Source organism: Myotis lucifugus, unplaced genomic scaffold, assembly GCF_000147115.1.
Source record: "Myotis lucifugus unplaced genomic scaffold, Myoluc2.0 scaffold_131, whole genome shotgun sequence".
Lineage (NCBI taxonomy): Eukaryota > Metazoa > Chordata > Mammalia > Chiroptera > Vespertilionidae > Myotis > Myotis lucifugus.
Window position 1 is genome coordinate 2,634,076 of NW_005871179.1, and position 24,700 is coordinate 2,658,775.

Consider the following 24,700-nt stretch of genomic DNA (forward strand, 5'->3'; position numbering starts at 1 on the left):
TCTCATTTAACCCTCACAAGGTCTGAGAGGTGGTACCACTTCATCCCCATTTTCCAGATGAGAATACTAAGTCTGGAGAGTTAAGACAATTTTCCAATTAAGTGGTTGAGCTCACATTTGAACCCAGGGCTGTGACTCCCAAACCCACACTCCTTATCCACCCACCCCCATACCACGCTGTGATGTGTGGAGGGATCATTATTCCTTTTCTACAGGTGAAGAAACTGAGGTCAGAGAAGGGAGGCGAATTCCTCCAGGTCACATAGCAAGTTCATGGAAGAGCAGCACTGGCTAGTTTCCACAGACAGAAGCTGGCAAATCAGAAACAGCCCTTGAGCTGCATTCAAGAGCCCAGAACTGAGAGGGGTAGGGCTGTCAAGTGGGGAAGGCTGTTTGTTCAGCTCAGCCTCAGTCCACCCTGTCCCAGCTCAGTCCAGAGAAGTGTTGACTTTGGACAAGTCCCATAGGAAGGAAAGGTGACATTACCTTTGGGGGGGGGGCTCCTCTAAGCCTGCCCCACTGTGCTCTCCACTCTCATTGAATCACTTACCCACCAAATCACTTACTCACATAAGCAATGACAGATACACCCCAGGTCTCTATCAAGGAGTTGACAGTAACCAGGCAGTCATGGCACATGTGCTGTGGGCTAGGTTAGGACAAGAGGGAAGTCACACAAACGCAGAGAAGAGGGGCCAGTGGAGGAGGTACCGCTGAATCTGAGACCCGCAGGGTGAGTAAGAGTTGGGCAAAGTGTTTCTGGAGGAGGGAACAGCATGTGCAAGGGAAGGAGGCTGGAGATGAGGTCATGTGGCTGAGGGTAGAATGTGAGGCAGAGGGGCAGAGTGCTGATGCTGGAGAGAAAAGCAGGGCCATCTGAGAGCAACAGGGAGCCATGACAAAAGTTTTAAGCGGGGAGTGGGGTATGGTCATATTAGTATGGGGCAGGGCAAAGCTGGAGGCAGGGAGTCCAGAGAGAAGGCTGAGAGGCTGGTGAGTCTGATGCATGGGGTGGGATGAAGGATGGAGAAAGGGACAAGAGGGCAGAAGTGAGGAGCCAGTGAATTCTCCTAGGAGCACGGGGGCTGTTTCAGAGCTGGAGTACTCAGCCTCCCTCCCCTTCTTCGGAGAGGACAGGCACAACAAGTTGGTGGTTCTGCCGAACAAGATCCAGAGCCCCCACATTGTTCCCAGCAGCAGGAGGACCCTCAGAATTTGATTCTTGCAGTCTCCCACCATATCCCTGGGTAAACGTCTGGTGGCAGGAGCCCAGCCCACACTGGACAGGAATATAAGGGTTGGGAGTTCTTCCTTTACATGGGTCCCCTTGTGTCCTCACTGGTCCAAGCTCTGTTCTCTGCCCCCCCCCCCCACGCCCAGACAAGACTGGCCTCCTTTCCATTGGACAGTCCTTACAGGTCCCTCTGTTTACTCCTTTACCAAGGACACCTTCCCATTCTGCAGCTGAATAAACCGAGGCAGTAGTATTGGATTTCTCTGCTACCTAAGCACCTTAGCTGATGTGGGGAAAAGAGAGTTAGCCACGGTTTGAATCTTGGCCTTGCACTTATCAGCCAAATGATCTTAGGCATTAGCCTCAGTCTTCTCATCTGAAAAACAGGAATAATATTTTCTCTTGCAGAGTGGCTGTGTGGACCAAATGTATCAAATTAATTGTAATACCTCATGACAGCGAGAACTTACTGAGGGACTATCATGTGCCAGGTGTTGTCTTACTGGGCTGGGCCACATGCCAGACCCGCAGTGGGTGTTCAGGACATGCTTGTTGGGAAGCAGGTGGATAGCACGAGGCCTGGCAGCATGCAGACCTGGGTTCAAGTCCTGTCTCTGCCCCTTGCTTTTTAACCTCAGCCAAACCAGCCTCTGTACTTCAGCTTCTCCATCTGATAAATGGTAACAGCAGGAACAGCTTGCCAGGTTGGATAAGACAAGGCCTGTGAAACACCTGATGTTACTAATGTCACTTCTTTCCTATGTATTAAGCACCCTCTAAGTGCCAAACACTGGGGAGGGGATAGAGGGGGGAGGGGACTATTGGCCACTTGCCCAGGTCGCTCAATCTTTGCCTCCAAGCTATGCTTGCCCTGCATCATGCCCCCTCCAGAACTGGGACCCTGATGTGTGTGAGTCATGGCTGCTGAGGACAGGGGCACAGCCTGCCCCAGGGACGCAGTCCTCTACCCCTACCCTGCCGCCTCTGTCCCTTTGCCAGACGTGGTGGCTTGCAGACTCCAGCGATCATCACCCCAGCCCTTCTCTCCTCGTCCCCTCTGCTGGTCGTCAGCTGCATCTTATGGAAGACATGCCACCAGTGGTCTCGGGTCAGCAGCCCCGGGTGACCATCCCAGTGAGGAGCTCAGGTAAGCCACTGAAGGACAGAAGTTCCATTTCTGTTTTAGTGTCCTGCTGTGTGAAGTGGGGGCGGAAGTAGCTGCTGGCCAAGGAGCCGACTTCCGGTGTTACTTTGGGCCTTTCTAGCCGGGCGGAGGCCAGGCCGCCCCTTCCCACGCCACTCGCGTCGTGGGCTGACCCTCTTCCTGTGGGAGTCCCGCCCTCGGCGAAGGTTCGGTTTTCCACTGGTGGAGGCTGGGAGCTGCGTCTCTGTCTTTTAACCAAGGGATTCCGCTTTTTCGCTGTTTGGTAAAGGCCTAGCCTCCTCCCGGCCGGCAGAGGGCGCGAGAGCTTGTGACTCGAAACCCAGGAGCCACTGGACGCGGAAGTGACGTCACACTACCGGAAATCCGCCGCCGCGAGGTCTGAGGGACTCTCCGGCAGCTGGAAATCCCGAGATCGAGGTTCTGGGAAGCAGTGAAGAGTATCGTTTCTACCCCTGACGTCCTCGAATGCTGAAATGAGGAAACTGAGCTCTTGGAGGAAGGGGCTCGCTCATATTCCCTCAGCAAGACCAGCGCGATTGCACATGACTCTTGGGAGCAGAGGGACGACCCCTTGGAGGGTGGGGGTTGCTGCGCCCGAGGGGTCCCCGAGGCAAGTCCCAAGAAATATTCCCAGTCCACAGATGGGGAAAACGAAGCTCGAGAGAGGCAGGGACTTGCAGGGTAGGTCGGGTTGCCAGATTTAGCAAATGGAATGCAGGACGTCCGGTTAAAGTTGAATTTCAGGTAAACAACAGTGGTTTAGTATAAGAATATCCCAAATATTGCAGGGGACATACATTTACTAAAAAACTACTCGTCGTTTGTATAAATTCACATTTAACTCTGCGTCCTGTAATTGACTGGTATTCCTAGGCCAAGGTCAACCCAGCTGAGTGAGGAGCAGAAAGAGCTGTTGAAACATCAGCAGTGCCTCCCCACCTACGGCTCACTAGTCTGTGGACCTGCGCTCCTCCCAGGCGCAAGGCTGAGGTGGCCTGCAGGGACCACAGCCCCTTCCAGTCCTGGTCTGCCCTCCAGAGGATCTAGGCTGCAGACACACACCCTCCAAGGCTAGCTTACTCAAGACACCTAGGCTCCAGATGGCCCTGGCAAGTAGGAGAAACGCCTGTCTTTTTTGAATAAATAGATTTGCAGGAAGGCAAGTAGAGAGAAAAATTATAATGCATTGTCATCAACAGCTCTTTAGTGTGGGTAAGTGCAGAATGCTATGAAAGTTCAGAGAAGCAATAAGTACTTAACCAAGAGAAAAGGGAGAGATAGCCCAGCTGAGACCTGAAAGATGCATTCAGCAGTTATTTATTGGACATCTGTATGTAGGGCAGTGAACATCTGTATCTAGGCACTGGGGGCACAGAACAAAACAAGTATCTGCCCTTAAGAGCTTAATCCTGAATAAAATGTATGTCAGATGGTGGTATATGGGGGGAGGATTAAGGGTACTGAGGGGATTAAGGAATGCTGGGATGGCAGTGCGACAGTTACAGTTTTAAAGAGGAAAAGCCTCACAGGGGACAATGAGCAAAACTTTGCTGGGAAGAAAAAACCAGTTCAGGGAGAAGAGAGACTGGGAAGTGCTGTTTTCTAAAGGGTGGTCAGAGAACACCTCACCTAAAGAAAACATTTGAGGAGAACCTGAATGAAGTGAGTGAGCCCCACAGGTAACCTGGGACAATCATTCCAAAAAGACGGGACAGTATATACAGGCCCAGCAGTGCGGGGCTGGCCAGCAGACCCTGAGCAACGGATGAGTGGATTACTCCGACACAACATTTGCTGTGAAAGAGAGGGCTAAGGGATGGCCTGGCTATAGCAACCAGGCAGCCCTGATTGCCTGCCTTGCTAGGCTTTTACTACAGTTTGAGATGAAGTTTATCTTTAGATACAACCATTAGGGTGAGTAATCTTGGGAAGACTCATATTTACATTGTCCTCTAGGCAAGGGCACCCAGGGATTAAGCATAAGGATTCCAGTAAACACCCAGGGGTCTGCACATACACAGACTTGTTTGAAAAGGTCAAGGAATAATTAGGGGTGCCACCCTCGACACTCCCTTAAGTCTCCCCTAAGTTGGAATTCCAATAAACAGGGCAGGTGGCCTTCCACACACTTCCCTTTTATCAGACTGTCCTCCTTACAAACTTTCCAACCAAGTCTCATGCTTCCCAACACAGCAGGAGTACCTTGTATGGAGTGTTTGAGAGGTAGAGAGGTTGTGCTGTCAGGGGTAGTGAGTTAGGGGGGAGAGAGGGAGTCAGAGAGGTAGCTTAGTCAGGACTTTACATTTTATTCTTGGAGAAATGGGAATTATGAGAGTGGCAGGACCCGGCTGCTGAGTAGAGTGGACTGGGGAGGAGAAGAGGAGCACCAGCCCTTGGGTGAGAGGATGGCCACTTGGTGTGGGGCAGTAGCAGATCTGTTAACCTCCCAGAGTGAGTGAATGAGTGGCCAGAAGGAGCTTCGGGAGGCACAGGTGGGTTGTGGGGAGCTGGTGGGAGGAGGATGTCCCTGTGGTGAGGTCCTAGGCCAGGATGGATCTGTGAGAGCCCAACAAGAAAGTGACTTCTGGGGCAGCCAGAATGGCATGAGGGGTTCCTATCAGTGGATTGCTTAGGGAGGCACTCAAAGAAGGCAAATGCCAGTGCAGTTGGGACTCCAGGATCTCTGGTCGGATTCCCCTGCACGGGCCTGAAGCCCATTATTCTCCACACATTTAATCCTTTTTCTTCTTTCTCTTTAGAAAAAGATGGAAACAACACAAACAAGTAACTGAAAAGAAATGACTGTTTATTATTCTCAAATAAGGCACATCAAGTTCTGTGTATCTTTCTCAGAAAATTAGATTTCACATTCTTGCAGCAAATGGAACATGAAATAATTGAAAGGATCCAGTGAGATATCTGTTCAAACTCTGTGCCAGCTGCTGTCACTTTAAAAGCCACAGAGGGCTCTCCACAGTGCACCTGCCTCAGACAAGTAACGGAGTTACACCTGGATCTCACGGCGGCCACCTGCCACCTTTGGAAGCAGATGCCTGATTCTAGCAGAAAATCCTGTGTTTGTCCTCTCCCCATCTCCCCTCCCCACAAAAAAAAAAAAAGCATGAGTGGGTCCAGATGTGCTTGGGCATTGAAACAGAAGAAGTCTCAGAAACAGTCTCATGGAGGGCGGAGCCTAGCGTGGTAATATGTAAAACGTGGCTTTGGATGAAGAACAAAGGGGCAGTAGAGTTACTTCTATTGGCTGCTCTCTGGGTCTCTTGGTGTCCTGAGAGTTCAGCCTACTTATTGTCAAAGTATCAAAGACTAGCCCAGCCTGGAAATGGGAGACACCTCTGCTTTTGGCAAGAACCTCATTCACTCAGAACACATTGCCTCAGTAGATGACCTCAGAGCCACGGGCAGGACCCAGGACTGTCAAGATACTGAAACAGGACGTCCAGGTATGACATTGTGATTTATAAGAAATATCTCTTCGGTCTTCATCCCCATTTAGGCACAGAGCTCCTAAAATTCTTGTAGTTTCCTAAGTGGTGAGAGTGCTGAAGGTGTCTTTTGCTGTGTCCCACTCAACCCCCAACCTCTGGGGAGTGGGGAGGGGCTGGAGATTGAGTTCACTCACCAGTGGCCAATGGCTTACTCTCTTGGACCTATGTAATGAAACCTCCATAAAACCTGAAAAAGACAGGGTTCGGAGAGCTCGGGTAGGTGAACACATGGAGGTGCTGGGAGAGTGGCACAGGAGAGGGCATGGAAGCTCGTGCCCTTCCCCCATACCTTGCCCTATGCATCTGGCTGTTCTGAGTTACATCCTTTTATAATAAACTAGGAATCTAGTAAGTAAAATATTCTTCTGGGTTCTGTGAGCCCCTCTAGCAAATCAGTTGAGTCCAAGAAAGGGGTTGTCAGAACCTCTGATTTATTGCCTGTCAGTCAGAAGCACAGGTGACAGCCTGGACTGGGGGACTGGCCTCTGCAGTGGGGCAGGAGTGGCAGTCTTGTAGGACTGAGCCCTTTATTTACAGGTAGATAGTGTCGGAAGTGAGTGAAATTGTAGGGCACCTAGCTGATTTCAGAGAATTGCTTGGCGGTGTGGAAAAAACCCACATTGTACCAGGCTTACCCAGAGAGACGATCAAGTGAATGTATAAAAAGTCAAAATAAAACGTTCAGAAGAGGCAAATCTGTAGAGTTGGAAAATAGATTAGTGGTTGCCAGGGCTGGGGAGGAGGAAATGGGGAGTGACTGCCGATGGGCTTCTTTTTGAGGTGATGAACATGTTCTAGAATTAGATGGTGGTGATGGTTGTACAAACTCTATGGATATACTACAGCCACCAATTCTTCCCTGGCCGGGTGGCTCACTGGTTGGTAGTGTGAGGAGACATCAACATGGGGGCCCTGGCACTAAATGTGACAATGTCTATGGCCAACCCTGTTACAACAGTACTGCCTCGATTCACAAAACCAACCACCAGGTATTGGCATTACTCTCATTGCCTTGCAGACCTGCAAGGAGAGTGGGGGTGCAGGGTCTCCTCAAAACCCATCTCTTTGCTCTTTATCTTTGGTGTGAATTTCCAAAGCTGTGTCAATACTCAATTGCCCCCACTTAGGGTCCGGCCTTAGGTGGAGTGTTAGGTTCACACAGAGGCGCCTCTCAGGCATGAGCTGAGCTCCAGGGCTGAAGGGAAGCAACTCTGACCCCACCTTAACCTGACAGCTCACCCTCCCCAGGAGGCCAGGCACGGAGGCCTGTGGAGAGGAGAAGAGGAGTCAGAGGAGCTGGTGCTACAGGAGATGCCCACACGGCAGCCAGGTCAGGACTAAGGCAGAGGCCATGGGGTCCTCAGTGCAGGTGGGAATCTCACTGCTGGCCTAGCCAGGCTGCTTTGGGAATTGAACTGCTAGATTCCACTGGAATATTAAAAAACCTAAATATTTATTTGCATCATATTTACAAAAGTGGGAAGGAGACTAGGGGAAACCCTGAGAACACCCCACATCTGGCTGACCAGCCCCTTGGCGCTGCAGAGGAGGCGGACACAGCTGGAAGGAACAGGATTTATGTTGCATACTTGAACTACAGCGAGTGTAAGACTGGTCCTATTTACAGGGCAGAAACACTACGGGTGGAGGGGGGGCAGCAGAGCAAGCACCGGAGTCCTGGCCAGAGGGTGCCCTGCTTGCCACCTTCCCCACCTCTCCCAGAGGCATCTCTGTGGCCCCGCTGGGGTTCTCCGGGGGGAACAGGGCCGCTCACATGATGCTCGCCGGGGTGAAGACAGGGCCCACGCACAAGGTGTCTGTGATCTCCCAGCCGCAGGACAGAGGCTTGCACATGCCCTCAGCGTCCTCATCCTGTTCTGCAGGCAGCGGCTGCTCTCGCAGTGCTTTCCTGTGGGTGAGAGAGGGGCGCTGGAGGCCACCAGCGTGGGACCTGCTGGCTGGGGGCTCCTGATGGCCCTGCACCAGAAGACCTGGCCCCCATTGGGTATAGGGGTTTCACCTGAGCCCCAGAGCCCAGCCTATGGTAAGAGAAGGCCTGCTGACCATCTCCCCCACCCTTGTAGTCCAACACCCCCAAGAAGGAAAGGAACCCACATTTGTTGAACACTTACTATGTGGCAGACATTGTGCCAGGCACTTTACTTATCTAATTGTATCCTCCCTCCCCCAAACCCTGTAAGAGCAGCATTATCACCCCCATTTTACTGAGACAGAGAGAAGTGACCTGCCCAAGGTTACAGGGCAGAAACTCTACGGGTGGTGGGGGGCGGGGGGAGCAGCAGGTGGTAGAACTAGGATTTCACCCAGCTCTCTCACTCCCACACTCTTCATACTCCAGGCTTGGCACTTAAAAAAATTATCTCCTGCCCCCATTCAAAAAATCCCACAGACTCTTTCTCCTCCTACCTACCCATGTTGCTATGGGGCTCCACCCTCTGATCAGCCACGAGTTGGGAATCTTATCCTCACACCCAGTGATCCTGCTGACCCAGCTCCTGAACCTCCTTACAGCACACACCTCTCTCCACTACCACTGCCACCGCCATCTCTAGCCGGGAATGCACAGTCTCCCAGATCTTCTCTGGCCTCCTCCAGACATTTCTAGCCCAGGGCCATCTTCCCAAACAGTAAATCCCTGCTCTTGAGTTGCCAGCAGTGTCCGCCCACTCTCCGGCCCCAGGAGGTCTGTCCCAGCTGGCCTCTCCAGCTGTGCCCTTCCTCACCTCCCGTGTGCCATCCACAGTAACCATCCTTCGGGCTCACACGCATCCCATCCCAGGCCTGTGCACGTACTTGTGCTTCCACCTGCATCACCAACCCTGACTAACTCCTCCTCAGCCTTCAGGTCTCAGCTTCAGTGACTGAATCTCAGGAAAGACTTTGCTTAATCGCACAGCACAATGTACTTCTTGATAAAGATAAGGGTTCAATATCTGCTTCAGCTACAGCACCCGTTCAACTACAGCCCTCCTTCAGCTACATCAGGGCAGGGAGTTCGTGCCTGGTGCCCCATGCTGGCACATAGTAAGCACTTACTCAGTGGAGAGGGTGGACACTCCTGCCATCCGTAGCCATCTCCCCAGCTCCGAAAGGGGCCTCTCCCCTGCTGACCAGCTGTGTGACCTCAAGCAAGTGACCTATCTGTGATAACACTCAACCCAGAGTTGTGTGTGGTTGAAGGAAATAATCATAAAGCCTGACAGGAGGGTTCAGCTAACAACGTTCCTCCCATCTTGCTCACTGGATCCCAACACTGGCCTGGTGAGGAAGCGGGGTCAGTTTTAGGCTCACTTTTTAGATGGGAAGATGGAGGCTAAGTGAGTGCCAATATTTCCTGGGTCATAGAGTAGCCACTCGACTGGTCAGCTCTATCCACACATGCCCTTGGCCTCCCTTAATCCACACAGTAGCTAGAGTGGCCTTTCTACAGTCCACATCCGATCACATCACTCCCCTGCTTCAAGCCAGTCCGTGCCATCCCCTTGCTGCTCAAAGCCCTTCTCAGTTTTTAAGGCCCTTCTCAGATGCAGCCCTGCTCCCTCCCCAGCCACGACCACCTTGTGTAGGATGCTCCCTCCCTGTTTCCTCTTCACAGAACCCTCTCCTGCCCCTCCTGCCCCTCCTGCTTCTTGCTGCCTAACTCCCACTCATCTCCCGGCTTCACTTCACCTTTCCTTCCTCTGGGAGGTGGATCTGGGCCCCAGGGAGGAATCTAAGAGCCTGCCCCCTCCACCCAGCACAGAATTTATCAGGAGTCCTGTCTGCTTCTCTGTGTCTCCTACTCAAGGGAAGCTCAGTCTCATTCATGGCCACAGCCAGGTGCCAAGCACAGGGCTCATTTGGAATCAATAACCAAGGGCTACTTGTCAAATTGGATTTCCCAGAAGCCGGGTCTCAAACCTAAGGTTTCCCTCACTGCTTCTGCCTAGCCCACTCTTTCTCCCCCACCCCGCTCCATCTCCCAGCAGGGCCCCCTTACCAGGCCACCCTGGACATGGCATAGGTGATGCGGCAGGTCTGGATCCCTCTGAAGAGGGAACCCATGCCCACAGTGTAGGCGCCCATGTTCTCAAAGACCAGCCAGTCCCCTATGTGTAGTTGCGGCAGCCACAGGCCCTCAGCTACACAGTCACAGCCATCAGCCGCCGGGCCCCACAGGCTGCTGCTGTACAAGGGCTGCTCTGTGGAAGGTTTCTGTAGGAAAGAGGGTTGAGCACATTCAGCTTTCCTGGGCTGACTGTTCACAGCCTTATCACTCCCTCCCTCAAAAGCCTCCATGGCTCCCATAGCCAATAGGGTAAAGACTGGATGGGCCTCCTAGCCTGGCATTTAAGCCCTCCCACTTTTCTGTACTCATTGCCTCATAAGACTCTGAAGCCACAATGCCTGGTGTTAAATCCAGGCTCCAACACTTGCTAGTTGTGTGTCCTTGGGCAATATTCTTAACCTGTCCTGGCTGAAAGGTTGTGGGTTTGAGCATCACTTTACACCGAAAGGTTGTGGGTTTGATTTCTGTCCCTGGCCCAGTTGGGACATTCCTGGCCCCAGTTGGACACATCCGGGTGGGGGGTGGTGGGGTGGTGGGGAGCAACCTGATGACATTCTCTCTCACATTTGTCTTTCTTTCTCTCTCTCTCTCTCTCTCTCTCTCTCTCTCCCTCTTCCCCTCTCTCTAAAAATTAATTTAAAATGTCCTTGGATGAGAATTAAAATTTTTTTTGATAAATATTTAATTCATACAAAAGAATATTTGTATCATCTGTAAGATATAGGAAAATTTCCAGTATCTTTGAAACTCCTATGTGGCCCACACCAATGACAGGCCTTCTGAGGTAGCCATTATCCTGAATTTTGTTTTCATTATTCTCTTGCTTTACTTTGTTTTCCAAAAACATACCTAACCTTAAACAAGATAGTATTTAGTTCACACACTTTTAAAATATATGTAAATGGAATTATAGGGTGTAATCTCTACAACTTGCTTTTTTGTTGCTGAAACTTACACGCTCAAGATTCCAACTAATGCAATTTGCAGTATGCTGCATAGAAAATTCATTATATGAAATACACTGTAATCTATTTATGTATTACCCTGCCAACAAACATAAGGTGGTTTCCAATGTTTTATATTATAAAAATTGCTCCTGTGAACATTCTTATATATCTCCTCAAACACATATGCCAAGAATCTCTTTACAGTATATACCTAGGAACTTGCTGGAAGGTAGGGTATATGCATGTTTATCTGAGTAATGCCTACCAACTCCCACCTACCTAGCTCCATGTCCTCACCAACACTTGATACTGCTTGCTTTAAACTTTTTTCTAATGTAGTCAGTATAAAATGGTACCTCATTTTCACTTCAATTTGCATTTCCTTGATTGCCAACGAAGTTGAACACCTTTTCATTTTGCATTTGGTTTTCTTCTTCTTGAACTGCCTGTTAGTCTTTTGCCCATATTTCTATTGCTTTCTATTTCACATTGTTTTTTCCTTAAGGTTCTTATTTGTCTGTATTTCTTAGTTAAGAATCCTTCATATATTCTGTATACTAAGCCCTTATCAGTTTTATACACATTTCACTATTTTCCCCCAGTTTATGATTGCCTCTTTCCTTTTGCTAACAGATGAACAGAAGCTCTTCATTTTAATGTAGGCAGTCTTTTCCTTTTTTATTTTTTTATTTTTTTTACATTTTTTTAATATATTTTATTGATTTTTTGTAGAGAGGAAGGGAGAGGGATAGAGAGTTATTAACATCGATGAGAGAGAAACATCGATCAGCTGCCTCCTGCACATCCCCCACTGGGGATGTGCCCGCAACCCAGGTACATGCCCTTGACCGGAATCGAACCTGGGACCCTTCAGTCCGCAGGCTGACGCTCTATCCACTGAGCCAAACCGGTTTTGGCTTCCTTTTTATTTTTAAGATATCCTTCACTGTGCCTACATTAGTTTCTGGAGTTTATATTCATGTATGGTGTGAGATAGGGGTCCAATTTCATTTTTTGCATATGGACAATCAGGTGTTCTAGCATCACATATTACACAGTCCCCCATGACCTGCCTTGCGAGCCCTGTCAACACTTTTCACATGTGTGGTTCTTTTCTGTGCTCTCAACTGCATTTTTTAAAAATATATTTTATTGATTTTTTACAGAGAGGAAGGGAGAGAGATAGAGAGTTAGAAACATCGATGAGAGAGAAACATCGATCAGCTGCCTCCTGCACATCTCCTACTGGGGATGTGCCCACAACCCAGGTACATGCCCTTGACTGGAGTCGAACCTGGGACCTTTCAGTCCACAGGCCGACGCTCTATCCACTGAGCCAAACCGGTTTCGGCTCTCAACTGCATTTTGATGGTCTATTTTTTATGCTGGTGTCCAACTAAACTATTTTAATTACTCCCAAGGTTAGAAATTATATTATCTGTTTCTATTATTTTAGTGGTTACTCTACACATTCACATTTTAACAAGCATGCCTAACTTCAAGTCAGAAATTAATCAATATCTTTACCTTTCTCTCAAATAATTCAAAATCTTAGAACACCAACTTGGTCACTTTATCTCCCAACTTACATTCTATTGCTAGCCAGTGTTTTATTCTATCTTATTTGTGGCAAGGGCTGCTAATAGCCCATTGCAGTAATGTCAACCCTCAATTTTTACTGGGCACATGACCACCTAGAATGAAGGCCAACTTCCCTTCCAGGTAGTGATGGCCATGGGATAAAAGCCTAAGTATTGTGAGGCTACTTTCAGGAACTTTCCTTAAAAGACAACTGGCACATGGACTTCACCTTCTTTCCTAAATGCCTGGAGCTTCCATTTGTACCAACCAAGATGAAGGCAACACCTAAAAGTAGGTACAACTGGAAGCCATATGGCTCCATGTGACCATGAAACCATGGTACCAGCTCTGAATTATCTGCATCCAGACATTTAGATTGGAGTGAAAGGAGCTTTATATCTTATTCAAGTCGTGTAATTTGGGATCTGCTACTCACAGCCTAACCTAACCATAAGTTAACCTGTTTTTAACCCCACAAATTAGATGTTAATGATGGTGTGGAGAAAATTTAGACCCTCCCACTCTCTTATACACTGCTGGTGGGATTGTCAATCAGTACCACCACTTTGGGGAACAGTCTGGCACTGTCTCATGAAGCTGAACATTTGTATGCCATGTGCTCAGTGGTTCCACCCTCTGCTCATGCATCACAGAGACCAAGAATATTCATAGCAGTAAGCACAGTCACAAACACTTGGACACAATCCAGATGCCTGGAGAGGAGAATGGATGCAAAGTTGCACATATTCACTGGCAGAGTGTTACACAATAGTCAAATGAAGAACTTTAGAGACATACGGCAGTGTTGAGGAGACTTAGACTGGATATTAAGTGTTTTAAAAAGCCCAACACTCTTTTTGTAAAGTAAAAAACAAAATATAATTATTTTATGAATGGTCAACAGGTATGTGAAAAGATGCTCAGTGTCACTAATCATAAGAGAAATGCAATTTAAACCACAATGAGATATCACCTCACTCACAGCTGTTAAGGTGGCTATTATCAAAAAGACAACATGTGTTGGCAAGGTTGAGGAGAATTGAACCCTAGTGAGAATGCAAAGTGGTGCAGTCACTGTGGAAACCAGTATGGAAGTTTCTCAAAAAATGAAAAATAGAACTACTGCCCTAGCCAGTTTGGCTCAGTGGATAGAGCATGCACCTGCGGACCAAAGGGTCCTGGGTTCGATTCTGATCAAGGGCATGTACCTTGGCTGCAGGCTCCTCCCTGTCCCAGGCCCTTGTCAAGGCCCATGCAAGAAGCAACCACTCAATGTGTTTCTCTCACATCGATGTTACTTTCTGTCTTTCTCTCTCTCTCCCACTTTTCCTTAAAAAATCCATGGAAAAATACCCTTGGGTGAGGATAAATAAATATAGAACTTCCATGTGATCCAGAAGTCCCACTTCTGGGTGTTTATCCAAAATAATTGGTTCTTTCTGGGGACAATAGGATGTGGGATCCCACAAGAATGCAGGCAGTGCTAGTGCATCACAGTATAAAACTGAATTCCTGGGCACATCAGGGCAACTGACTGAGACAGGCAGACATAACCCCATTTAACAGCACAACTATAGGATGAGGACCAATTAAGTCAAAGGAGGCCTGCCCCACAGGAGCTGACATGTGACTGGGCCTTGAAAAACTAGACAAAATGGAGAAGAAAAAAACACACACACTGAAAGCTCGTGATGGTGTAGGTGCTGGTTAGGCTCTTAATTTCCTTCCAGAAGCAGGACCACACAAACAGAGGCCTGGAAATGTGAAAATACAAGGGTGTGTCTGACTTTCTCTTTGAAGATGCCCAGGAAGCGGTGGGAGGCCTGGGCTGGTTCGCAGGCTAGGAGGAATGTGTTGCACATTCCCGTTCTCTGTTAACATGGGAAAGCTCATGAGAGAGGAGCTGTTTCTTTTTACTTCTAGGAATTTACCCCAGAGCAATGATCAGAGATGGATGTCAAGATATACTCACAGCGCTCAAAAACAGGAAACCAATGGCCAACCACTAAAGTCAGATGGGTTAAAATATTCTGCAGTCATCAAAAAGCATGCTGTCAGAGATTAGTTGATAGCATGGAAAGAGCTACCCCCGTCTTAAACAGGGAAAAGCAGGTTACAAAACAATATGACCCCAACCTTATGGGGAAAAAATATAATACATATTTTTAAAGACTGAAAAGAAATCTATGGGGAAGGTTTATAGGTGCTAACCTTCTTCATCCTTGTCTATTTTCTACAATGATTACGCTTTACTTTTAAAAATTAGATAACACCACACAAAAATGTTATTTAAACACCCACACAATTGAAAACAGGCCAATTGAAAGTGGCTCACCTTCTGCAGGACGGGGGTAGGGCAGGTGTTGTCAAACAGGACTGAGTTGAAGATTCCATAGATGCCCTCATCGAGTTGGTACACGATGGTCTTGGGGGCAGAACCGGTTTCCTCTGCAGGGAGGGGAGAGGTCAGGGGCAAGGCAAGCAGCAAGATGGGGTGGGGGGGTGGGAGTAGGAAGCTGGCACAATGGTGGGCTCCACAAAGATGATGGCGACGGTAATGAAAGGGTTGCCCCTGCCTCCTGCTGTGTGTGACATGAGGTTCACTGCCTTGTTGGAAACATTCACCCTTGTAGCTGATCAGCGCTGCCCAAGACACATGCCTTGTCTGCAACAGACCTTGATGCCCCAGCAGAGGCAGAAGAGCAGGCCAGACAAACTCAAGACCCCAAGAGATGAAGCCACTAGCTCAGAGGCACACAACTGGGGCAACGCATGAACTGGAATTAGAAGCCAGGTCTCCCGGTGGGAATAGATAGGACAATCCCCCTGAATCTATAAAGGAGGCCAGGAGAATCAATCTCTCTCTCTCTCTCTCTCTCTCTCTCTCTCTCTCTCTCACACACACACACACACACACACACCCCATTCTACCTGAAGCCCACCACCCCTCCATATGGATTCTCTTGTGGGGCTGCCGAGAGGACTGATCTATCAGGAAGTGCAGGAAACAGCGCTGATGTTAGCAGGGTGGGCAGAGATGTCTTGAGTCAGCCCAGCCTAAACTTGAATACCAGCACTGCCCCTTATCAGCTGTGTGACCTTGGGCTAGTGACTCAACCTCTCCTTGCCTACCTCTGTCCTCTGTAAAGTGGGCTTAGACAAATATAAGTTGTCATTAATGGTTTTCATTATGTTAGAGATGCAGTTGGGTGAGTAAGAGCCTGTACTCAGGAGAGGAGACAAACATGGGATCAAATGCAGGCTTTACCTCTTTACAGCTTTAAGCAATTCACTTATATTTTCTTTGAGTCTCAATGTCCTCATCTGTACAATACAGTTAATAAAATACCTGTTTTACCTAAGGTGGTTTTGATCTTAATCTTCATAAAATACGAGCATGCATGGGATGAAAGATGCTACATGAGTGTCGGGAGTGAGGCGACTTGATTGTAAGTCTTCCTACAGCAAGGACCCAGTCTCTAGATTCCCCCACTCCCTTACACCAGACCCTGCTCGGCCAGCCAGTCCTTAGCTCCAGGGAAGAACGAGGCTCCGAGAGCCAACTGGCACCTACCTTCCCTGCCAGGCTGGTCCAGAAGAACCTCCTTCTTGGCGATGATGCTGACTGCCAAGGTGAAGGCTGAGGTCACGTAGTAGCGGCCCAGCTTGGCAAAGATGTCCACGCCACAGCCCTCCGGGAAGTACAGGTCCAAGGCCGAGTTGATTACAGAAGCAATCTGGTGGCAGGAGAATGGGGGTGGACAACTACATGTTTGAAAGTGGGGTTTATGCTGAAAACTTGCTACAGCTCCAAGTCTGTTTCTTTTTCTTTTCTTTTTTTTAAATATATTTTTATTGATTTCAGAGAGGGAGAGAGAGGGAGGGAGAGAGAGAAACATCAATGATGAGAGAGAATCATTTATCGGCTGCCTTCTGTACGCCCCCTACTGGGGATTGAGCCCACAACCTGGGTATGTGCCCTTGACCAGATTCGAACCTGGGACCCTTCAGTCCACAGGCTGACGGTCTGTCTACTGAGCCAAACCGGCTAGGGCCCAAGTCTATTTCTTGAAAACTACTTTGATTTCAGAAAAAGGGACTTGGCAGCCGCTAAGGCCCCAGCTGGTAACCATGAACAGCTGGCCAAGAAGGTAGGCGGGAGACAGAGCTGGGTAAGGCCCCTCACACTTGTGTAAATCGGCCTTCTCAATGCCCCCACAGTGGGAAGAGGCACTCTTAAAGTAACACGTGGTACTCAGATTCCAGAAGCCCTGGGTGGATTTTTCTTTCATAAATAACCAATTTGTTAAATGACATGATTTTTTTTTTTTACAGAAAATAGAGCCACAAAGAAGGATCAAAATCACTCCTAATTTCAGCATGGATGGATCTAGCAGGGGTCCTCAAACGTTTTAAACAGGGGGCCAGCTCACTGTCCCTCAGACAGTTGGAGGGCCGGACTATAGTTTAAAAAAAACTATGAACAAATTCCTATGCACACTGCACATATCTTATTTTGAAGTAAAAAAACAAAACGGGAACAAATACAATATTTGTATTTGCATGTGGCCCGCAGGCCGTAGTTTGAGGACCCCTGATCTAGAGGGTATTATGCTAAGTGAAATAAGTCTGTCAGAGAAAGGCAACTACCATATGGTTTCACTTATATGTGGAATCTAAAGAACAAAATAAAGGAACAAACAAAATTGAACAGACCCATTGACACAGAGAACAGACTGATTGTTGCCAAAGGGGCAGGGAGCTGGGGCACTGGGTAAAAAAGGTGAAGGGACTAAGAAGTACAGACTGATAGTTACAAAATAGTCACAGGGATGTGAAGTACAGCATAGGGAATATAGCCAATAATATTATAATAACTATGTATGGCGCCAGGCGGATATTGGAAATATTGGGGAGAACATTTTGTAAAGTATATTATTAACCACTATGCTGTCCACCTGAAACTAACACACAACAATATTGAATGTAAACTGTATTTAAAGTTCTTTTTTAAAAACACCTTTCCTAATTCTGTTATCCAGATTAACTTAATCATTAACTTTTTGGAGTAGCTCTAATTCTTTTTTTTATACAAACACTATTTTTTATGATAAACAAGATAGAGTTATACACATATGTTTTTTATAACCTGTTTTACTCAATAGACTGTGAATGTAAATATTTTCATCATAAGAATGTTTCATAATTTAACCAATCCCTGGTGTTAGGTGGACCAGGGAGGTCCCGTGGAATTCTGTGACATGCAATGCTGCAATGTTCATCTGTGAGGCTAATTCTTTGTGTCGATAGCAGGTTATTTTCCTAGGTCAGTCCTAGATGTGGATATTCCCCAATGAAGCTCTTACTGCTGAGGAGAAGCGACCCCTAGTGGGTGGAGTGGGGATTGAGCGACACATTTTTCTGGATTTCATCTCACAGATGGGAAGGTGGACAGGTTTGCTTTCCTTTTCCTGCCCTCTCAATTGATTTCTCATCAACCCAGACCTTCAGAAAGCTTTATGAATTATAAAAATATGGCCTGGTTGAGCCTCAAACAAGTGCATGGTCTGGAGCTAGGCAGAGCTGGGGTGAGGCCAGCTCTACCGTGGACTCAGGAAGTGACATAACTTCATAAGCGGCATTTGCTCAGCAGGAGCTCAAGGTTAATAATAAGATCCAGGTAAAGCACCAAGCACAGGACTCAACACATAGGATCAGCTCACAGTGGACTCCCTATCGGCATTATAACCCCCCCCCGCCCCCCTCCCCCGCACAGAGCCCAATGGGACACTTCTGACCCCAGGATTACCTCTTCGAATCTCACTTTGGCCCCCTCCACTCCAGGAAAGCCACCACCAAGGTCCAGGATGTGCATCCTGTGGCCCAGCTCGGCGCCCATTTCAAACACAATCCGGGCGTCAGCGATGAACTGAGCATAGGCCTCAGGGTCAGGACAGCAGCTGCCAACGTGAAAACTGGGGGAGGAGGAAAAGCCTTGGCTTACACGCAGGGCCCCAGGTGCCACGACCTCAGCCCCAGCCAGGAAAGGCACACTGGACATGTGCCCATTTGACAGATGTGATGACTGAGGGCCTAAGAGGTTAAATGGGCGGCTGAGGGCCACATGGCAAGTGAAGAGTGGGCAGGAAGCTTGGCACTTGGTGCCCCTGCCATCCCTCCATTCTGCCCCTAGGACTGAGCCTTCTGGGACAAGTCAGCCAGATCTGGGTGCCTCTCTCCGTCAGTGGTGTGGCCTGCCTAGGCTTTAGCTTCCCCATCTGTTATGTGGGGATAAGACCCCACAAGGCTGTGAGGTAATGCACATGTAACATTTAGCACAGGGCCTGGAATGTCCTAAGTACAGAATAAATGAAGGCTGTGTTGTTAAGTCATGGCAAGGATGTGGCCTACAGGCTGGTACAACTCCTAGAAAGCCAGGTCCCTCCTGGGGCCTCCTAGTACAAGACCTGGGGAGTGTGAGGTTGGGGCAGTAGGACATGCCAAACCCTCTTTACAAAGAGAGGAAACCCCCCAAAAAAGAATCCCAGGCCCAGGGACAGGCTCTCCTTGGAGGACCTCGGGGAGGTCTCATACAGAATGAATTCCTGGGAAAGAGGCAGCGGGCCGGTGTGGGAGGAGGTGGTGGGGCCTCCAGACACTCACCTCACACCCACCACCTCCACGTGGCTCTTCTTGGCGTTCTGAAGCAGGTGTCTGCAGGAATCCAGCAAAGCTCCAAACTTGAGGCTGAGGCCGCTCTGGGAGTGGGAGTCATCGGTGGCGATGCACAGCAGCAGCCTGAGGGGAGACAGCACCTCTGCCGGGTGGGCCCGCCTCCCCCACCCCAACCACTTCTTCTCCGAGTCAAGGGGTGTGAACCCCTGCGGCTCAGAGCCCTCCAACCCCACAGGCCCCCGACCCCTTCCTCTCCCTGCACAGCCAGTGGGCCTCTGAGTCCCATCCATTCCATTCCCTAAACATGCCTAGGCCCTTCCCTGCAGCCCCTGCCCTGGTCGCGACCTCTCTAATTCTCCCCGGCAGTTCCACTTCCTCCGAATCAGCCACGACACCAGCCGGGCTTTTCCAGCTTCTCTTGTAGGAGGGAAGCCATCCTGTTTTTCAGACACAGTCTTGCTGAGAACCCCGATGTCGTGTATAACAGACAAAATGGAAGCTGCTGTGGGTGAACCAGAGTGGCCCACCCGCTGGCTCCCCTTCACCCCGAGGCCCCTCCATGGAATCCCGGGGCACAAGTGACCATGTGAGGGCCTCAGCCTGAGCAAACCGTCCAGTGCTGACCCCCGGCAAAGCCCAGGTCCCTGCCCCGTGACCAGCATCGTTCACTGTCTCCCTCAGCCCTCGCACATGGTATGTTCGCACTACATTTCTGCTTGTCCCTCGAAGACCCCGTGCTATTTCTGACCTCCGTGCATTTGCTTACACAGTTGGCTCTGATGCACTGTATGTGCCCTCCCCAAATTCAATTCACTACTCAAGGCCCAGCTGAAATGCCACCTCCTTCATGAACCTTCCCCAACCACCCCATCTCAGCCATGACTTCGACCTCCATCACACTATGGCTATAATCAGTTATCTCTGCCTTTGTCAGAGGCAGGCCCTGGCATCCTTGGTCCAGTCCAAGGGCGCCTGCCCCCATCCCCTCTGACCGTTGGGGCCAGGGCAGGGTCCTTGCTCCAGCTCCACTCCTCCCACCCCTCCGCCTCCCATATGAGTGGCTCTCGGCTTACTTGGCACTGGAGTGGTTCTTCACCACCTTTGCCAGCTCCATCTCGTTGTCAAAGCTCAGCAGCTGGATCCCGTACTTGGCAGCATACTTGATCTGTGCAATTTGCTTACAGGGATTGGCGAAGATGATCTTACTGGCAGGGACGCCAATACGCTGGACCAACTCCATCTCTGCCTGTGGAGTCCCAAAGGTGGTAGTGAGGAGGCACCAGGGCCGGCTGGGCCCACAGAAGCCAAGGAAACACAGATGAGGGGCAAAATCCTAGCTATGCATGCAGAGATCCCTACGAAGTGGGCCTCGCTGTTCAACAGCAGATATTACAAACCGGGACTCCTGCTGGCTCCCCACCGTTTGACAGGCAGGGCTGCCAGGTATGGCTGCACAGGTGATGCTCTGCACAGTCCGGGGGTCCCATTCACAAACAACACATGGTAGATGTGTGTATTTATTACAGCTTCCAGGCAGTAAAGCCTCTCCTTCTAACAAAGACAGTACATTATTGTAACAACTGAGTGTCTTAAGGAAGGGGCACATTTCCTAATTCACACAAAGGCATTATGTGGACTCAGTGGCCCTGGCAACAGACTTCTGACACACTTTCCTGGCAGGTTTAAATGCTCACAGAATGTTAGTTGATGTATAAGGAAGTTCATAGGAAGTTCATTCAGGAGTCTGACACAGGCCTGCTGTGTGTATAGCCCCTCTCCCCACGGGCCCCTTCTCTCTCTCGCCTTTACAGAACACTGCTCCATCTGATGGTTGCATTAATGATACAATGATGATGACAATGACAGCAACCATGATCATTGAGCACCTACCACAAGCAGGTGCCCAATGAGATGCTTATTACATCAGGTTTCTACAAAGGGCCAGAGAGCAAATAGTTCAGGCTCCATCCACACCGTTTCTGTCACAATTACCCCACTGCCATTGCAGCCACAGACAATGCATAAGTGAATGAGCAAGGCTGGGACCCAATACAACTTCACAGATCAGGTGGGCTGAACCGGGCCCACACCCACTGCTTACCAACCCTCACTGTAGATTCACTGTTTTATTTACTCCTCACGGTAACCCCATCAGATGGGTATTAGCTCCATTCAACAGAGAAGGAGCCTGATGCTCAAAGAGGCCATGTAGCAAGTAAGTGGCAGAACCAACTTTCACACTCGGGTCTGACTCTCCATGATTAAGGGACGGAACTTGAGAGGAAGTCAGTTTGTACACATGGTGGGAGACAGAGGCCATTTTTAACCAGCCTGAGTTTGTAATAAGACTCTAGTTTTCATTTAGCACCTTTTCAGCACAAGGTGTTGATGCGCATCATCTCGAGTGATGCCTATAACTATCTGAAATATTCGTTGGTCACATTTTACAGATGCCAGAGAGGTCCGCCTGCCGGTGGTGACAGCCAGGACACAAAGGTCCGAGTCCAGGACCGGACAGCTCGCTCCCCAAGAGCCTGGGTCTGAGTGGCTACGAAGCTGCTTTATTCCCCACTTCACCACGTAAGGTGAGAGGAAGAAGCAGTGCTAGCCCTTTGGGGACCTGAGGTTTAGCTTTGATTATAAATATTTAAATAATAACCATCATTGTCATCATGGAAATATGCAAATCAAAACCACAATGAGATATCACCTCACACCTGTCAGAATGGCTGTCATCAAAAAGAAACAACAAGCAAGGTGCAGAGAAAAAGGAACCCTCACACACTGCTGGTGGGGATGTAAATTGGTGCCACCACGATGGAAAACAATATGGAGGTTTCTCAAAAATGAAGACCTGTGATCGAGCAATCCCACTTCTTGGTAGTTATCTGAAGAAATAAAAAACACTAATTCAAAAAGATATACGCAGCCCTATCCAGCTTGGCTCAATAGATAGAGCATTGGCCTGCAGACTAAAGGGTCCCGGGTTTAATTCCAGTCAAGGGCACATGCCCAGGTTGTGGGCTCGATCCCCAGTAGGGGGCATGCAGGAGGCAGCCAATCAATGATTCTCTCTCATCATTGATGTTTCTATCTCTCTCTCCCTCTCCCTTTCTCTCTCTGAAATCAATAAAAATATATTTTTAAAAAGATATATGCACTCCATGTTCACTGTAGCATTATTTACAATAGCCAAGATGTAATATTCCATACATATACAATGGAATATTACTCAGCCATAAAAAAGAATGAAATCTTGCCATTTGCAACACAATCAATGGACTTAGAACGTATTATGCTAAGTAAAATAAGTCTGACAGAGAAAGGCAAACACTGTATATGATTTCACTTCTATGTGGAATCTAAAAAGCAATAAACAAGACAACAAAAAACCCTCATAGATATAGAGAACAAACTTATGGTTACCAGAGGGAAAGGGAAATGAGAGAAGGCAAAAAAAAAAAAAAAGGTGAAGGGGAAAAATAGGTACAAATTTCCAGTTATAAAATACATAAGTCACCCTGGCCAGGTGGCTCAGTTTGTTGGAGCATCATCCCATACACCAAAGGGTTTCGGGTTTGATTCCTTGCCAGGGCACATACCTAGGTTGCAGGTTCCATCCCCTATTGGGGCGCATACAGGAGGCAACCAATCGATGTTTCTCTCTTTTTCTCTCTTTCTCTCCCTTTCTTTTTCTAAAATCAATAAACATATCCTCAGGTGAGGATTAAAAAAATACATAAGGCATGGGAATGTAATGCACAGCACAGAGAATACAATCAATAATATCGTAATAACTACGTAAGGTGACAGATGGTTACTAGACTTATCACGGTCATCACTGCGTAAGGTGTATAAAAGTCTAATCACTGTGTCATACACCTGAAACTAATATAATATTGCATATGTCAACTATAATTTTAAAATAAATTTTTAAAAAGAAAAACATAACCGTATGCCAGCCACTGCATCAAATATTTTATTTATATTCTTATTTAATCTTTATAATAATCTTATGAGATCGGAAACAGAGGCTTAGAGAGGTTAAGTCACTTGTCCAAAGTAACACAGTTGGTAAGCGGCACAGCTGGAAGTCTAACCCAGAACTGTCAGACTTGAGCACGCCAGCTCTTAGCCACAGGACCATGGAGAATTCACCCTCGATCCTGAGCTGACACGTGTTCCTGGAGCTCTAGGAGTTGCCAGGCTCCGTGCTGGGTGCTATGAAAAGAAGTGGTGCCCTAACCGGTTTGGCTCAGTGGATAGAGTGTTGGCCTGCGGACTCAAGGGTCCTGGGTTCGATTCCGGTCAAGGGCATGTGCCTTGAGAAACCAAGATGGCGGCATAGGTAAACACCGGAGTTTGCTGCCTCGAACAACCACTTCAAAAATACAACTAAAAGACGGAACGGACATCACCCAGAACCACAGGAAGGCTGGCTGAGGAGAGACTCTTCAACTAGAAGGAAAAACAACAGCATTACGAGGCTTAGAGGAGGCGCAGTGTGGAAAATTTAAAGGTACGGTGGTGCGGCAGTGCGTGCGCAAGCGGGCTGGTGGCTGAGGGCGCGGTTGTCGTTTTCAATCAGGAGTGAGTCTCAGACTCTGGGCTACAGATCCGGGCGAGTCTCTAGGGACCCTGACTCAAACGGGAGAAGCGGGACTGTCTGGCTACGGTCCCTCCGAGGTTTGCAGCGGTTGCGGGGACAGAGAGGCAGAGCCCCTGGAGACGGACTGAGAGCAGCCATAGCTGCTCCCTCCCCCCGCCCTGTTGAGCCCGCCCCGCCCAAGCCCTGCGCAGAGCCATTTGCCGATCGCCTCAGGCAAAGGCTGGACTAGCGCCTCCCCAGAGGACTGAAGTTTTCCATACAGCTGATTCCTACAGCCAGTCGGCCTGGTGGTCAAATCCCTCTAGTGTTAACTACAACAATTAAGGCTTGGCTAGAACAAGACTGCGCACAAAGACCACAAGGGGGTGCACCAAGAAAGCATAAAAGATGCGGAGACAAAAAAACATGACAGAAATGGAGGATACGGAGCTAAGAATCGCAATTTTGAGGGCTTGCTATAAACTTGAGCAGAGCCTCACGAAAACTAATGAGACCCTCGATGCTACGATAAAGAAATTAGAAAGTAAGCATACACGGACTGAAATAAAGAATATTATACCCAATAGCAGACCAGAGGAGCACAAGAATCAAACCAAAGATTTGACAAAAAACACCCAACTGGAAAAGCAAAATGAAAAAAGAATCCGAAAGTGTGAAGATAGTGTAAGGAGCCTCTGGGACAGTTTCAAGCGGAATAATATCAGAATTATTGGGGTGCCAGAAGATGAGAGACAGCAAGATTTTGAAAACCTATTTCAAGAAATAATGGCAGAAAACTTCCCCCACCTGGTGAAAGAAATGGACTTACAGGTCCAAGAAGCGCAGAGAACCCCAAACAAAAGGAATCCAAAGAGGACCACACCAAGACACATCATAATTAAAATGCCAAGAGCAAAAGACAAAGAGAGAATCTT

The 24,700-nt window shown here is 48.6% G+C and overlaps 1 protein-coding gene across 4 annotated transcripts in view; it reads right to left on the reverse strand.

Annotated features, from left to right (window-relative positions):
- Positions 1–5,184: 5,184 nt before the first annotated feature.
- The window catches only part of AZIN2 (antizyme inhibitor 2), a 26,771-nt gene continuing 7,255 nt past the window's right edge, over positions 5,185–24,700 (reverse strand). For 2 of the 4 annotated variants that reach the window (XM_023758528.1, XM_023758527.1), the window contains exons 4-10: positions 20,251–20,423; positions 19,166–19,300; positions 18,312–18,477; positions 16,077–16,335; positions 14,838–14,950; positions 9,906–10,120; positions 5,185–7,814 (exon numbers count right to left, since the gene is read on the reverse strand). In XM_023758528.1, the coding sequence (XP_023614296.1) occupies positions 7,676–7,814; positions 9,906–10,120; positions 14,838–14,950; positions 16,077–16,335; positions 18,312–18,477; positions 19,166–19,300; positions 20,251–20,423 (1,200 nt within the window). In that variant the 3' untranslated portion in view covers positions 5,185–7,675. The remainder of the gene's footprint in view (positions 7,815–9,905; positions 10,121–14,837; positions 14,951–16,076; positions 16,336–18,311; positions 18,478–19,165; positions 19,301–20,250; positions 20,424–24,700) is intronic. The other 2 variants (XM_023758526.1, XM_023758529.1) reach the window with 2 other exon arrangements.